Source organism: Zonotrichia albicollis, chromosome 3 (genome assembly GCF_047830755.1).
Source record: "Zonotrichia albicollis isolate bZonAlb1 chromosome 3, bZonAlb1.hap1, whole genome shotgun sequence".
NCBI classification, from domain to species: Eukaryota; Metazoa; Chordata; class Aves; order Passeriformes; family Passerellidae; genus Zonotrichia; species Zonotrichia albicollis.
In genome coordinates this window covers 7060564-7077093 of record NC_133821.1, presented here as the reverse complement: position 1 = coordinate 7077093, position 16530 = coordinate 7060564, and the positions used below count along the sequence as shown (strand labels likewise).

Below are 16530 nucleotides of genomic sequence, written 5' to 3'. Positions count from 1 at the left end.
CACTGACCTGCCTCAGGCTCTGCTGCCACAGCCCCCCTTGGCCAGCACAGCTCTGCTCCCCAGCTCGCACCATGGAAGCTTGTCTCCCTCCACAGAAATCCAATGTCACTGCACACGGGGCCTCAACTGTGGCCATCATCACCCTGGAGGCATTTGCTGGCATGTGGATAAATGCTTTCATCGTTTGTGTGCTTTGCATTGCCTGGGTCCAAAAGAAAACCCTGAACTCTAATGAGAAGATCTTGCTGCTGCTGGGATGCTCCAGGATTTGCCTTTTATGCTTCGCATGGGTATCCCAGGTCATTTCAATAATTTATCCCAACTACATTTATGTTTACTCCATACTTCAACTCCTTGCATCTTTTGCAAGCTTTTCTAATTATTCCAACTTGTGGGTCTCAGCCTGTCTTTGTGGTTTCTACTGCTTAAAAATTGCCAATTTCAGGAGCAGCTTCTTCATCTACCTGAAAGTAAAGGTTGACAGGATGGTGCCCTGGCTCTTGTTGGGCTCAGAGATTGTAGCCTTGGCTATGGGCATTGTTGTGTATGACTTCCATGAAACTTTGCTGAGGAACAACATCACTGCCACCTGCCACGGAAATTTTTGGGAAGTAACTAGCAGAAAAGATAAACATCTTTTAATTTCCTGTTTTCTTTCTGGTCTCGTGTTTGCTCTCCCATTCCTGGCAGTCATCTTTTCGGCTCTTTTCCTTCTCTTTTCCCTCTGGAGACACAAGCGCACGATGCAGTCAAGCTTCATGAAGGACCTCAGCATGGAGGCCCACATCAGAGCCATGAAATCTGTCCTCTCCTTCTTAGTGATGTACAGCATCAACTTTGTATGTTTGGTCTTGACAATAATTTATGCCATGACGAAAGAAAATATCATGACACTTCTTATATCCATATATCTGTGTGCTTTTCCAGGTGTTCATTCCCTTATTCTGATTTTCAGTAATCCCAAGCTGGAAAAAGCAATGCTGAAAATCCTCTCCTATGTGAAGTGTGAGTTGTTCATGAAATAGGATCTGTGATAAAGCTAGAGCCCATGCAAAATGTTTATTTTCACTGCAGTAAACAAGTAATTTTATTTCTGATGCAGCTGTCCAGGCAGCGTAGATGATACTGATCACTCTTCAACATCTAAGTTAAGAAAACTTAATTTGTATCTTTTGAGATTAATTATTTAAAGCTAAATATATGAGTATCATATTGCATTATTATCGTATTTAGATTTAGGTAAACTTTGAGACATATTTTTAATATTAACAAAGTCATTTATCCCTGATGGTAGGAATAATGCCTTGGCCCCTGTGAGGTGAAGGGATTAATGTGGGCATGAGAGTCTGCTGGTGGGGTGATGGATCATCAGGCAGAGCCCCTTTACCTCTGCCTGGGCCCAGTGGAAGAGGGAGTGATGCTCATTGAGTGTTCAGCCCCTGCCCAAGACTCACAGCCTTTGCAATCACAACCCTGGCTATCCCTCATCTCCACAGCAGCTGGCTGCCCACCCCCATTCACCATGGCAGCAAGGAGGTATTTTGACTGCAGCCTCACCTGCATTTCTCCCAAAAGGATCGATTTGGCATTTCAAATCCTGCCTGGCAGAGGATGGGAATATGACCCCACTGTGCAGACAGGACAGCAGGATTGCTTTGCTCTCTCCCCAAAGCAGGGAACACCTCTTGGTTAAGATTTGCTCTTCCAACTGTGTCAGATTGTACCCTGGTGAAATTGTGTTCATAGGCCTACCTTGTGGTGAAGTTGAGCTTAATGAATTACCCATTGCTCTTCCTTATTTACTTTTTTTCTTCTAAATATATTTTGAGCTTGTCCAATGAGTGTATTTATTAGTGACAATTCCCAATTTGTATTTCTTCAATAAAATGCATGAGTTGTGATTCTGTGACTCTGAAAGTTCTTATTGAACATGAAAAGAATTACACGTTGAATTTGACAGAATCACAAATGAAACTGAGCTGCACCCAGACCCTTTCATGTCTGAGGTCCAGCAAGGGCTTTATTTTCTGCCAAATTTCTACACTCTAAATGGAACAGAAAAATGTGCAAGACTGGAACACAAACTGGATGTAAAAATGGAACAACAATTCTGCCAAGCAGCCACAAATGTTTTGGTATTCATAGAATGAAATGGGTCCAATGAAGAGGTTTCTCTCTAGTTTGGTTTACCTTTCCTTCTGCTGTGGCCCTGTGCTGTGACACATATTATGGCCTGTATGAGTGCCTGGCAGTGGCTGATAGCTCAGTGTGAACATGCTGAGCCCTGACACTCCCCAGAGGTGGTCACTGAGCCACAAAGAGCGAGGCAGGAACGGCCCCGGGCAGCTCAGGGGCTGCAGAGCCCCCTTCCCACTCCAGCCCTGCGTGTCCTCTGTGCCCCACGGCCTGCAAGGACAGGATTGCCTGCTCTGTGGGACTGCTCTCCTGGCCTGCTCTCACCTGGAGATGAGGTTGGCTTTTCCCAGTGCACTCTGGCTCCCTTACAGCCCCAGGAAGGTGGGTTTTGTGCAAGGTGCAGTGTGGAATGAAGCCACAGCTTCATCTCACAGTGACCCACAGGCCGATGTACAGGGTGCCTGGGCCAGGAGCTGCAGCTGGGGGCCTATGGGGCCCCATCAGCACAGCTACCCTGCACAGCCCATGGGCACAGATGCAGGATGTGCCCAGCCTGGAGAAGCTGACCCATGACAGGTGCCAGAATTCAATTGGAATGGCTGCCCAATGCTGGAACAGAATGGAAAACTGCTCTGGGTCACATTCCAAGTCTCTATGGTGGCAAATCAGTGCAATTAGGAGCATGTGATATGAATATTCATTTAACATCCTGCTGGCTGTTGTATCCCACAGAAAACATGGCTGTCATCATTTGGAAGGGAGAAAATGCTCAGGGTTCATTTCCTGTAGCCATAGAGCTCTTGCTTGGGCTTTCATTTTTCCTGCCTCCACCACAGCATCAGATGAGATTTTCCTGGTTGCTGTGGTCCTGATGTGCAAGGCCAAATGGGACAGGTCCTGTACTACCCCAAAGGGCGCCGGCAGTCCATGCCCCATAGAGCTTAACACAACTTGCCTGGGAAAAACCTCACAGCTTTCAGGGTCTAAATTCATTTGGACGCTTTAGGGCACTGCAGTGTGGGGAAAACTCAGCGTGCTGCTGTCTTTGAAAGCCCTCCCTTTTCCAAGCAGATGAGATGGGAACACTGGCACAGGGAATTGTCCAAGTTTTTCCCCCTTTCACTCCATATGCTCCAAAGTAAACCTGTAAGCAATATCAGCTTTACTCTCTTGGCTCCCATCACCTGCATCAATATGTGCCCCTTAACGTAACCGTAAGGCAATGCCATTGGACAGACAAACCTGGATTTCAGTGCCTGTGAAACATCAAAATAACTCCACTTCTCCAGAATCTGGACTCAATGTTGCCGCACCCAGACTCCCAGTCTGAAAAGGACAATGAGTCCTCTGACCTGCTGAGCACAGCCAGGGCTCTGCATGATCATGATAGGCAAAACAGGGACAGAGGAATACAGATCCTGAAGCCTGACACTGATCAAACAGTATCAAAATCAAAACACACTCCACCGCAGAAAAACATCTCCGCTCTTTGTGTCACCCAGCACAGCCCCCTCAAATCAACATTCAAATAGTCAAGAGTGGCCCTGGGTAAGGGGATACCCAGCACATTTACATCCCTGCACCTGCCCTGTGCCCACAGCAGCCACACCAAAATCCCCCCCAGCAGCAGCAGCAGCAGCAGCAGCAGCTCTATAAAGCTCCTCTTGCCATCCCTGACACTCTGCCAAGAGCAGCCACTGACCTGCCTCAGGCTCTGCTGCCACGGCCCCCTTGGCCAGCACAGCTCTGCTCCCCAGCTCGCACCATGGAAGATTCTCCCTTTCCACAGCAATCCAATGTCACTGCATACGGGGCCACCACTCTGGCCATCATCACCCTGGAAGTGTTTGCTGGCATTTGGATCAATGCTTTCATCGTTTGTGTGCTTTGCATTGCCTGGGTCCAAAAGAAAACCCTGAACTCTAATGAGAAGATCTTGCTGCTGCTGGGATGCTCCAGGATTTGCCTTTTATGCTTCGCATGGGTATCCCAGGTCATTTCAATGATTTATCCCAACTACCTTTATGTTTACTCCATACTTCAACTCGTTGCATCTTTTGCAAGCTTTTCTAATTATTCCAACTTGTGGGTCTCAGCCTGTCTTTCTGGTTTTTACTGCTTAAAAATTGCCAATTTCAGGAACAGCTTCTTCATCTACCTGAAAGTAAAGGTTGACAGGATGGTGCCCTGGCTCTTGTTGGGCTCAGAGATTGTAGCCTTGGCTATGGGTATTGTTGTCTATGACCTCATGGAAACTGCGCAGAGTAGCAACATCACTTCCAACAGCCAAGAAAATTTTTGGGAAGAAGGAATCACAATGGATAAACATCTTTTCTCATCTTTTTTTCTCACATGCTTTGGATATGCTGCCTCATTCATGGCATTCTTGTTTTCTGCTGTTTTCCTTCTCTTTTCCCTCTGGAGACACAAGCGCACGATGCAGACAACCTCCATGAAGGACCTCAACATGGATGCCCACATCAGAGCCATAAAATCTGTCCTCTCCTTCTTAGTGATGTACAGCATCAATTTTGTATGTTTGGTCTTGACAATAATTTATGCCATGACGAAAGAAAATATCATGACACTTCTTATATCCATATATCTGTGTGCTTTTCCAGGTGTTCATTCCCTTATTCTGATTTTCAGTAATCCCAAGCTGGAAAAGGCACTGCTGAAGATTCTCTCCTGTGTGAAGTGGGAGTTTTTCATCAAGTAGGATCAGTAATCAAAGCTGGAGCCCATGTAAAATGTTGATCTTTTAATGTAAGAAATAAGTAATATAATTTCTGAACAAACTCTCCAGGGAAGGTAGATGATACTGATGTTCACTCTTCAATATCTAAGTTAAAGAGTTGATTCATATCTTTTGAGCTAAATTATTATGAGCTGAATACATTATAATGATTTCTAGACTTACTTAAATCTTTGAGATATATTTTTGTTATTAACAAAAAAATTTAATCCTGATGGTAGGAATGATGCCTAAGCCCCTGTGTGGTGAAATGATTAATGTGGGCATGAGAGTCTGCTGGTGGGGTGATGGATCATCAGGCAGAGCCCCTTTACCTCTGCCTGGGCCCAGTGGAAGAGGGAGTGATGCTAATTGAGTGTTCAGCCCCTGCCCAAGACTCACAGCCTTTGCAATCACAACCCTGGCTATCCCTCATCTCCACAGCAGCTGGCTGCCCACCCCCATTCACCATGGCAGCAAGGAGGTATTTTGACTGCAGCCTCACCTGCATTTCTCCCAAAAGGATCGATTTGGCATTTCAAATCCTGCCTGGCAGAGGATGGGAATATGACCCCACTGTGCAGACAGGACAACAGGATTGCTTTGCTCTCCTCCCCAAAGCAGGGAAGACCTTGTTCTTGGTTAAGATTTGCTCTTTTGACTCTGTCAGATTGTACCCCGGTGAAATTCTGTTCATAGGCCTACCTGGTGGTGAAGTTGAGCTTAATGAATTACCCATTGCTCTTCCTTATTTGCTTCTATTTTCCTAAATATATTTAGAGCTATTCCAGCTAGAGTGTATTTATTCGTGGCAATTCCCAATTTGTATTTCTTCAATAAAATGCATGAGTTGTGATTCTGTGACTCTGAAAGTTCATACTGAACATGACAAGAATTACATGTTGAATTTGACAGAATCACAAATGAAACTGAGCTGCATCCATGCCCTTTCATGTCTGAGGACCAGCAAGGGCTTTATTTTCTGCCAAATTTCTACACTCTAATGGAACAGAAAAATCTGCAACACTGGAACATAAACTGGATGCAAAAGTGGAATAACAATCCTGCCAAGCAGCCACAAATATTTTGGTATTCACAGAATGAAATGGCTACAATGAAGAGGTTTCTCTCTAGTTTGGTTTACCTTTCCTTCTGCTGTGGCCCTGTGCTGTGGCACATATTATGGGCTGTATGAGTGCCTGGCAGTGGCTGATAGCTCAGTGTGAACATGCTGAGCCCTGACACTCCCCAGAGGTGGTCACTGAGCCACAAAGAGCGAGGCAGGAACGGCCCCGGGGAGCTCAGGGGCTGCAGAGCCCCCTTCCCACTCCAGCCCTGCGTGTCCTCTGTGCCCCACGGCCTGCAAGGACAGGATTGCCTGCTCTGTGGTACTGCTCCCCGGGCCTGCTCTGACCTGGAGATGAGGTTGGCTTTTCCAAGTGCACTCTTGCTCAGTGAAACATGCAGACAACAGGCTTTGATCTCAATCAGGGAAACAGCTTGAGGAGTCAGGAGTGGAGAAGACAACCTGTTAAGAGCTGACTGCAGCCCCTATTCGACTTGCGCCTCTGCTGTTGTTAGGGAGGAAGTGTAGGTTCTGGGGATGAAGGAGGGAAGTTGAAACTCAGATGAAAGGGGTGTTGGGGGAGTGGGATCAAGTTTTCCATTTCTTCCTCATTATCATGCTCTATTTTCTTTTTTTATAGTAAATTAAGTTCATTTTCCTGGTGTCAAATGAATTGTGGCCATGACAGTAACTGGTAATTGATCTCCGTGCCATTATTTCAAACCCTGAGTATTCCCCGCCGTGTTTTTCACCCCTGCCCTTCCTGTGGGTGAGGGAGAAGGAAGAGCTCAGTGGAGTTCTGGCTGCTCCCTGAGGGCAACACATCACAGCAGGTGAAACATTACATAGTGCCAGCAAATACAAAACAGAACCTGATTTGGTTGCTTCTAACAGCAGCTCAGGTCCAGAGGCAGATTGTAAGCATCTCTGCTGGACATATCTCCCTATGAAAGGCCTTCAAAAAACAGAAAGAGCCACAAATCCCTTTTTCCCTAGCTGCTCCTCATGCAGTTCCTGCTTTTATCTGACACTCCTTTCCAGTTTCACAGAAAAACCCTGGAAGATCCATCCACTTCCCTACATGCAGTACAGCATCATTCCCAACCTCACATGCCACAATACTCAGCAGGCAAAATCCAGCACTTTGCACATGTTACCACAAAAAACACCACACAAAGTCCCAGAAAACAACACTGCAGATCCATTCTTCCATTTCCCCATGAAACCCCTGAGAATGTGACAGCCAGCACAGAATCCCACTCCTGTGCACCAGCCCCACTCAGCTGGCACTGCAGGGGACAGGGTGTCCATCAGCACAGCCACCCTGCACAGCCCATGGGCACAGATGCAGGATGTGCCCAGCCTGGAGAAGCTGACAAATGAGAGGTGCCAGAACTGAATGGGAAAGGTTGCCCAGTGCTGGAACAGAATGGAAAACTGCTCTGGGTCACATTCCAAGTCTGTATGGTGGCCAATCAATGCAATTAGGAGCATGTGATATGATAATTCATGTAACATCCTGCTGGTTGTTCTATCCCACAGAAAACATGGCTATCATCATTTGGAAGAGAGAAAATGCTGGGGGTTCATTTCCTGTAGCCATAGAGCTCTTGCTTGGGCTTTCATTTTTCCTGCATCCACCAGAGCATCATATGACATCTCCTTGGTTGCTGTGGTCCTGATGTGCAAGGCCAAATGGGACAGGTCCTGTACTACCCCAAAGGGCACGGGCAGTCCATGCCCCACAGAGCTTAACGCAGTTTGGCTGGGAAAAATCTCTCAGCTTTCAGGGTCTAAATTGATTAGGAAGCTTTAGGGCACTGCAGTATGGGGGAAACTCAGCATGGTGCCATCTTTGAAAGCCCTCACTTTCCCAAGCAGATGAGATGGGAATCCTGGCACAGGGACTTGTCTCATTTTTACCATTTGACATCATATGCTCTAAATTGAACTTGTAAAAAAATTCGGTTCCATTTTCTGTGTCTCACATCAACTGACCCACTATCTCCCATTACTAACTCTTAAGGCCAAGGTATTGGAAAAACCAACATGGATTTCAATGCCTGTGAAGCATCAAAATGAACTCCACTTCTCGAGCATCTGGACTCAATGTAGAAGCACCCAGACTCCCAGACTGAAAAGGACAATGAGTCCCCTGACTTGCTGAGCACAGCCAGGGCTCTGCATGATGATCATAGGCAAAATAGGGACAGAAGAACCCAGATCCTGAAGCCTGACACTGATCAAACAGGGATCAGTATCAAAATCAAAACACTCTCCACTACAGAAGAACATCTCCGCTCTTTGTGTTACCGAGCACAGCCCCCCCAAACCAACATTCAAATAGTCAAGAGTGGCCCCGGGTAAGGGGATACCCAGCACATTTACATCCCTGCACCTGCCCTGTGCCCACAGCAGCCACACCAAAATCCTCCCAGCAGAAGCAGCAGCAGCAGCAGCAGCTCTATAAAGCTCCTCTTGCCATCCCTGACACTCCACCAAGAGCAGCCACTGACCTGCCTCAGGCTCTGCTGCCACAGCCCCCTTGGCCAGCACAGCTCTGCTCCCCAGCTCGCACCATGGAAGATTCTCACCCTGCACAGCAATCCAATGTCACTGCATACGGGGCCACCACTCTGGCCATCATCACCCTCGAGGTGGTGTTGGGCATGTGCATAAATGCCTTCCTTGTTTGTTTGCTTTGCATTGCCTGGGTAAAAAAGAAAACCCTGAACTCTAATGAGAAGATCTTGCTGCTGCTGGGATGCTCCAGGATTTCCTCTTTGTGCTTCACAGGGATATATCGCTTCCTTTCAATGTTTTATCCCCATATCCTTCATGTTCAAACCATAAGTCTACTAGTTAGATCTTTGGGAACCTTTTTTAATTATTCCCACCTGTGGGTCTCAGCCTGCCTCTGTGGTTTCTACTGCATAAAAATTGCCAATTTCAGGAACAGCTTCTTCATGTACCTGAAAGTAAAAGTTGACAGGATGGTGCCCTGGCTCTTGTTGGGCTCAGAGATTGTAGCCTTGGCTATCAGCATCATCCTTTCTGATCGGGCTGAAACACTCAAGAGGAGCAATGACACTTGCACCAGCCAAGAAAATTTTTGGGAAGTAACTATCAGAAAGGATAAACATCTTTTCTCTCCTTTGTTACTCTCTGGTGTTCTATTTGCTGCCTCATTCCTGGTGGTCATATTTGCTGCTGTTTTCCTTCTCTTTTCCCTCTGGAGACACAAGCGCACGATGCAGACAAGCTCCATGAAGGACCTCAGCATGGATGCCCACATCAGAGCCATGAAATCTGTCCTCTCCTTCTTAGTTGTGTACAGCATCAACTTTGTATGTTTGGTCTTGAGAATAATTTATGGCACAAAGAAAGAAAATATCATGACACTCCTTATATACATGTACCTGTGTGCTTTTCCAGGTGTTCATTCCCTTATTCTGATTTTCAGCAATCCCAAGCTGGAAGAGGCACTGCTGAAGATTATGTTCTGTGTGAAGTGTGAATTTTTCATTAAGTAGGAACTGTGATAACTGCTAGAGACCATGCAAAATGTTGATCTTTTACTATAGTAAACAAGCAATTTACATTCTGATGCAACTGTCCAGGCAGAGTAGATGATACTGATGTTCACTCTTCAACATTCAAGTCAAGAAAACTTCATTTGTATCTTTCGATCTTAAATATTTTCAGCTAAATACATTATTATCATATTTAGATTTAGCTAAGTCTTTGTGATATATATTTTTTAATAACGAAGTCATTTAGTCCTGATGGTAGGAAGGATTCTTAAGCCCCTGTGTGGTGAAGGGAATAATGTGGGCATGAGAGTCTGCTGGTGGGGTGATGGATCATCAGGCAGAGCCCCTTTACCTCTGCCTGGGCCCAGTGGAAGAGGGAGTGATGCTCATTGAGTGTTCAGCCCCTGCCCAAGACTCACAGCCTTTGCAATCACAACCCTGGCTATCCCTCATCTCCACAGCAGCTGGCTGCCCACCCCCATTCACCATGGCAGCAAGGAGGTATTTTGACTGTAGTCTCACCTGCATTTCTCCCAAAATTATCGATTTGGCATTTCAAATCCTGCCTGGCAGAGGATGGGAATATGACCCCACTGTGCAGACAGGACAACAGGATTGCTTTGCTCTCCTCCCCAAAGCAGGGAACACCTCTTGGTTAAGATTTGCTTTTTTGACAGTGTCAGATTGTACCCCGGTGAAATTGTGTTCATAGGCCAATCTGGTGGTGAAGTTGAGCTTAATGAATCAGTCATTGGTCTTCCTTATTTCCTTCTTTTTTCATAAATATATTTAGAGATAGTTCAGTGAGTGTATTTATTAGTGGCAATTCCCAATTTGTGTTTCCACAATAAAATGCCTGAGCTGTGATTCTGGGACTCTAAAAATTCTTATTGAATATGACAAGTCTTACATGTTGAATTTGCCAGAAACAGAAATTCAACTGAGCAGCACCCAGGCCCTTTCATCTCTAAGGATCAGCAAGGGCTTTATTTTCTGCCAATTTTCTGTATTCTAAATGGAACAGAAAAATGTGCAACGCTTGAACACAAACTGGCTGTGAAATTGGAATAACAATACTGCCAAGCAGCCACAAATATTTAGGTATTCACAGAATGAAATGGCTGCAATGAAGACGTTTCTCTCTATTTTGGTTTACCTTTCCTTCTGCTGTGGCCCTGTGCTGTGGCACATATTATGGGCTGTATGAGTGCCTGGCAGTGGCTGATAGCTCAGTGTGAACACGCTGAGCCCTGACACTCCCCAGAGGTGGTCACTGAGCCACAAAGAGCGAGGCAGGAACGGCCCCGGGCAGCTCAGGGGCTGCAGAGCCCCCTTCCCACTCCAGCCCTGCGTGGCCTCTGTGCCCCACTGCCTGCAGGGACAGGATTGCCTGCTCTGTGGGACTGCTTTCCTGGCCTGCTCTCACCTGGAGATGAGGTTGGCTTTTCCCAGTGCACTCTGGCTCCCTTACAGCCCCAGGAAGGTGGGGTTTGTGCAAGGTGCAGCATGGAATGAAGCCACAGCTTCATCTCACAGTGACCCACAGGCAGATGTACAGGGTGCCTGGGCCAGGAGCTGCAGCTGGGGGCCTGTGGGGTCTCAACCAGGTGAGGTCAAGGCTGTCCCATGCTGGGAAAAGCCAATTCCAGGCACTCCAATGGTCCCAAAACCGGACTTCGCTCATCTCATCAGCGACCATTGTGGCTCCTCTGGGTAAAGAGAAGTCCTGAAGGACTGCAGGCCATGGGAGGCAGCCATGCTGGAGCAGGAGAAAAATGAAGGAGACAACGTTTTATGAACTGACAAAAACATTCCCAGTCCTCCTGTGCTCCGGATGAGAGGACATGTCAGAGGATCTCTGAATGAGTTAAATTAAGCCTGACATTACTGGGGTGTGAAGATCACAGATTTTAGTTGTGTGCATGTTCTACATCATCCTACTCTGTTTTCAATACGCAATAAATTAAACTGATTTTCCCTGTCTCAAGTCTGTTTGGACAGTGAGAATAATTGGGGTCAGTGAGAATAATCCCCACCCTTCATCTTGGCTCATGAGCAGTTCCACCTTATTTGCCAGCCCTGTCGTATTCCAGAGTGAGATTCAAGGAGTGACTGAGTGAGGCTCTGAGAGCTGCCCAAGGACACCTCCCCATGAGAGTGAAATGTGAAATAGTTCCAGTGGGGAAGAACACATTCAGTGCAGACAGCTCAGGGAGCAGCTGCAATGGGAGGGAGCTGCAGGCTGTGGGGAAGGGCTGGGAGTCCCAAGCATGGTGCCAGGCCTTGCACAGCAAAGGGCACAGGGACCTGTGGCACCAGCCAGCTGACTGGGCACTCAGGACACCCCAGTCATCATGTGCACAGACAGGAAGGACACAAAATCCCAGGGATCCAATTGTTTGTCTTACCTCCTCAGAGGCACCCAGCTTGAGCTGCTTCTGTGCTACTGTGCCATGACTAAAGTGCTTGAAAGATCCAGAGGCCTGAGACTCCACTATGGGAAAGGCAGTGCCAAGCTGGAGAGGAAACCTGGTCTGGCTGTGAGCATGGTGTGTGCAGGGAGTGGAGAGGGGCAGCTGCCCACGGTGAAGGGGCTTTGGTGCCTGCAGTGACAGTCTCTGGTGCTGGGGTGTGACTGTCAGAGGCCTCCTGGGTGGTGAGACAGGAAAGTTCCCTTCACACCAGCATGAACAGAGCAGAACCTGAACTGGTCATTTCTTTTACCAGCTCATGCTCAGAGGGTTGTTTTACCTCACACCCAGTGCCAGGTGTGCATTTCTCCTCTCACCTGCAAAAAGTTTCCTCCCTGCTTCTGAACTAAGAGATACAACCATTTAGGCCAGAGCAACCTCTCAAGCACTGATTCTAGCAGGCTGCCTCACCAAAATACCAACCTCTCCTTAAACTGCCCAGAAACAAGCAAACAAATCATTAAAGCCACTTGATAACATGCTAATCCACCTTCTGGGGCTAGGAGGCCTTTGGATTTGAATTTTTATTTCCATACAAGTTCATGACACCTTCCCTGAGGAGATTTCATTTTTTTTCCTGGATTGCCATCCTGAAAGAACTGGGACCATCTGCTCATTGAAGTCCAGTTATGGATGGAACATATCCAAGCAGGGAGGACTGAGGAATATTGTGAGAAACATTCCTGAAGAACAGGGCCAAGGAAGGGAGGGGATAGGTTTCTCCATGTGCTGGAGAAAGAATTCCCCTGCAGGCTGTGAAAAGCACCATGGTGAGGCAAGTGTGCCCTGAAGCCCATGGAGGTCTGTGGGAGAAAGGAGAGGAGCCTGCAGCCTCAGGAGAACCCCACAGCACAATCAGTGGGGTGGGTGTATCCTGAGGGATGGCAGCCCCTGCAGAGGCCACGCTGGAATCAGCTCATGCTGAAGAACTGCAGCCCAATGGAGGGACCTTTGCTAGAGCAGGGGAAGAGTGCAAGGACAGAGTGGAGGAGACAACTTGGTATGAACTGACTGCAACCCCCATTCCCCATCCCTAATGTAGGGGAAAGATGTAGAGAACCTGGGAAAGAGACGTCAAACTGATCCGAAGAAGAAGGAGAAGGTGGAAGGTAGCAGGTTCAAATTTTCTCTTTGGTTCTTATCAGCCTACAATACTTCCAATAGTCTATAAATAACTTGATTTTGTTCTCCTCAAGACTCTTCTGTTGATGACTTTCCCTGGTGATTGACCTCCCTGTCCCTATCTCAATCCATGAGGTTTTCCATTTTATTTTCCACACCGGCCCCAACCGTAGGTGAGAGTGTAGGAGCAGCTGGGTGGGAATGTGACAGCTGCACAAGGTCCACCCATCAAAGCAGGTGAAACATGAAATATCTCCAGTAACAACACAGCAAAACCACTGTGAACTGATCATTTCTGTCACCAGCAGCTCAGGGCCAAAGGTAGACTAAAAGCATCTGTGCTGGACAGATCTCCCCTGTGAAAGGCCTTGAAAAAACAGAAACAGCCACACATCCCCTTTTTCACTGCTACTGCTCTTGCACTTCAAGCTTTAACCTGAAAGCCACAGGTGATTACCCAAAAAAGCCATGGAAGGTCCATCTAATTTCCTAAATCCAGTGCAACATCCATCCCTCCCAACCTCACATGCCACAAGACTCATCAGGCAAAATCCAGCACCTTGCACATGTTACCACAAAAAACACCACACAAAGTCCCAGAAAACAACACTGCAGATCCATACTTCCATCCCCATGAAACACCTGAGAATATGGCAGCCAGCAGAGAATCCCACTCCTGTGCACCAGCCCCACTCAGCTGGCACTGCAGGGGACAAGGTGTCCATCAGCAAAGCCACCCTGCACAGCCCATGGGGACAGATGCAGGATGTGCCCAGCCTGGAGAAGCTGACACATGACAGGTGTCTGAACTCAATTGCAATGGCTGCCCAGTGCTGGCACAGTGTTGAAAACTGCTCTGGGTCACATTCCAAGTCTGTATGGTGGCCAATCAATGCAATTAGGAGCATGTGATATGAATATTCATGTAACATCCTGATGGCTGTTCTATCCCACAGAAAACATGGCTGTCATCATTTGGAAGAGAGAAAATGCTGGGGGTTCATTTCCTGTAGCCATTGAGCTCTTGCTTGGGCTTTCATTTCTCCTGCTTCCACCACAGCATCAGATGAGATCTGCTTGGTTGCTGTGGTCCAGATGTGCAAGGCCAAATGGGACAGGTCCTGTACTACCCCAAAGGTCACAGGCATTCCATGCCCCACAGAGGTTAACACAACTTGCCTGAGTAAAACCTCACAGCTTTCAGGGTCTAAATTCATTTGGAAGCTTTAGGGCACTGCAGTGTGGAGAAAACTCAGCATGGTGCCATCTTTGAAAGCCTTCACTTTCCCAAAGCAGATGAGATGGGAATCCTGGAACAGTCACTTGTCCCAGCTATTACTCTTTTACATTGTATGCCTCAAATGAAACGTGTAAAAAAATCCTACTTTCCTTCTTCTGTCTCCCTACACTTGACCCACTCTATGTCTCTTCACTTACTCTTAGGGCAATGTTGGAGAGTTTTGTTCAGACATGGCTTGAAGGAAAAAGGGCCTGATCATATAGAGCTGGTTAAGCAGTAAGAAGCCACTGTAAGTAGTAAGTTCTCAGCCTTTTTCCTTACGAGAAGAACAATAAAACTGTGTCCTTGGTTAAATGATGAGAAAAACACGGCAGAAAACATGGAGTCCTTGAGGCTGGTCAAAAACAATCAACAGCCGGATGAGGAAAACAAGTATTAGCCTCAACAAGAAACCACAGGTATTAGCAACAAAGGAGGGGTTGGGATGTAATCTGTAACCAATGATGAGCTCGGTTTTTGCAATATGTATGAGCTCAATTAACACTACTATAAAAGTATGTAAGTTGGATCAATAAATCTGAGACCGATGATCATCGATGACATGTGCAAGTCTCCCTTCACTTTCCTCAGGGCAATGCCATTGGAAAAACCAACATGGATTTCAATGCCTGTGAAGCATCAAAATTAGCTCCACTTCTCCAGAATCTGGACTCAATGTAGCAGCACCCAGACTCCCAGACTGAAAAGGACAATGAGTCCCCTGACCTGCTGAGCACAGCCAGGGCTCTGCATGATGATCATAGGCAAAATAGGGACAGAAGAACCCAGATCCTGAAGCCTGACACTGATCAAACAGGGATCAGTACCACAATCAAAACACTCTCCACTACAGAAAAACATCTCTGCTCTTTGTGACACCCGGCCCAGTCGCCCAAACCAACATTCAAATAGTCAAGAGTGGCCCCGGGTAAGGGGATACCCAGCACATTTACATCCCTGCACCTGCCCTGTGCCCACAGCAGCCACACCAAAATCCTCCCAGCAGAAGCAGCAGCAGCAGCAGCAGCTCTATAAAGCTCCTCTTGCCATCCCTGACACTCCACCAAGAGCAGCCACTGACCTGCCTCAGGCTCTGCTGCCACAGCCCCCTTGGCCAGCACAGCTCTGCTCCCCAGCTCGCACCATGGAAGCTTCTCCCTTTCCACAGCAATCCAGTGTCACTGCATACGGGGCCACCACTCTGGCCATCATCACCCTGGAAGTGTTTGCTGGCGTGTGGATAAATGCTTTCATCGTTTGTGTGCTTTGCGTTGCCTGGGTAAAAAGGAAAACCCTGAACTCTAATGAGAAGATCTTGCTGCTGCTGGGATGCTCCAGGATTTGCGTTTTATGCTTCTCATGGGTATACCAGTTCATTTCCGTAATGTATCCGAACATCCTTCATGTTCAAACCATACTTCAACTACTTTCATCTTTTGCAGCAGCTTTTAATTATTCCAACGTGTGGGTCTCAGCCTGTCTTTGTGGTTTCTACTGCATAAAAATTGCCAATTTCAGGAACAGCTTCTTCATCTATCTGAAAGTAAAAGTTCACAGGATGGTGCCCTGGCTCTTGTTGGGGTCAGAGATTGTAGCCTTGGCTATGGGCATTGTTGTGTATGACCTCCATGAAACTCTGCAGACAACAACATCACTGCCACCTGCCACGGAAATTTTTGGGAAGTAACTATCAGAAAGGATAAACATCTTTTAATTTCCTGTTTTCTTTCTGGTCTCGTGTTTGCTCTCCCATTCCTGGCAGTCATCTTTTCGGCTCTTTTCCTTCTCTTTTCCCTCTGGAGACACAAGCGCACGATGCAGTCAAGCTTCATGAAGGACCTCAGCATGGAGGCCCACATCAGAGCCATGAAATCTGTCCTCTCCTTCTTAGTGATGTACAGCATCAACTTTGTATGTTTGGTCTTGACAATAATTTATGCCATGACGAAAGAAAATATCATGACACTTCTTATATCCATATATCTGTGTGCTTTTCCAGGTGTTCATTCCCTTATTCTGATTTTCAGTAATCCCAAGCTGGAAAAAGCAATGCTGAAAATCCTCTCCTATGTGAAGTGTGAGTTGTTCATGAAATAGGATCTGTGATAAAGCTAGAGCCCATGCAAAATGTTTATTTTCACTGCAGTAAACAAGTAATTTTATTTCTGATGCAGCTGTCCAGGCAGCGT

General features: G+C 46.9%; 4 protein-coding genes across 4 annotated transcripts; all 4 read left to right on the top strand.

The window, feature by feature from the left end:
- Nucleotides 1-71: 71 nt before the first annotated feature.
- Nucleotides 72-1025, top strand: LOC141728577 (taste receptor type 2 member 9-like). The gene has a single exon (XM_074537911.1). It carries the CDS (start codon nucleotides 72-74, stop codon nucleotides 1023-1025), a length of 954 nt encoding a protein of 317 aa, XP_074394012.1.
- Nucleotides 1026-3901: 2876 nt separating this feature from the next.
- LOC141728575 (taste receptor type 2 member 9-like) lies at nucleotides 3902-4855 on the top strand. The gene has a single exon (XM_074537910.1). It carries the CDS (start codon nucleotides 3902-3904, stop codon nucleotides 4853-4855), a length of 954 nt encoding a protein of 317 aa, XP_074394011.1.
- A 3660-nt stretch (nucleotides 4856-8515) lies between these two features.
- On the top strand, nucleotides 8516-9469 carry LOC141728573 (taste receptor type 2 member 9-like). Its single transcript, XM_074537907.1, has one exon. The coding sequence runs from the start codon at nucleotides 8516-8518 to the stop codon at nucleotides 9467-9469; it is 954 nt and encodes a 317-aa protein (XP_074394008.1).
- A 6016-nt stretch (nucleotides 9470-15485) lies between these two features.
- Nucleotides 15486-16438, top strand: LOC141728572 (taste receptor type 2 member 9-like). Its single transcript, XM_074537903.1, is given in 2 exon segments — nucleotides 15486-15972; nucleotides 15975-16438. Coding segments are annotated over 2 exon segments (951 nt in total).
- Nucleotides 16439-16530: the final 92 nt, after the last annotated feature.

Bases quoted from the DNA above. Each gene is read 5' to 3' on its own strand.
- LOC141728573 (XM_074537907.1), top strand. From the start codon at position 8,516: ATGGAAGATTCTCACCCTGCACAGCAATCCAATGTCACTGCATACGGG.
- LOC141728577 (XM_074537911.1), top strand. From the start codon at position 72: ATGGAAGCTTGTCTCCCTCCACAGAAATCCAATGTCACTGCACACGGG.
- LOC141728575 (XM_074537910.1), top strand. From the start codon at position 3,902: ATGGAAGATTCTCCCTTTCCACAGCAATCCAATGTCACTGCATACGGG.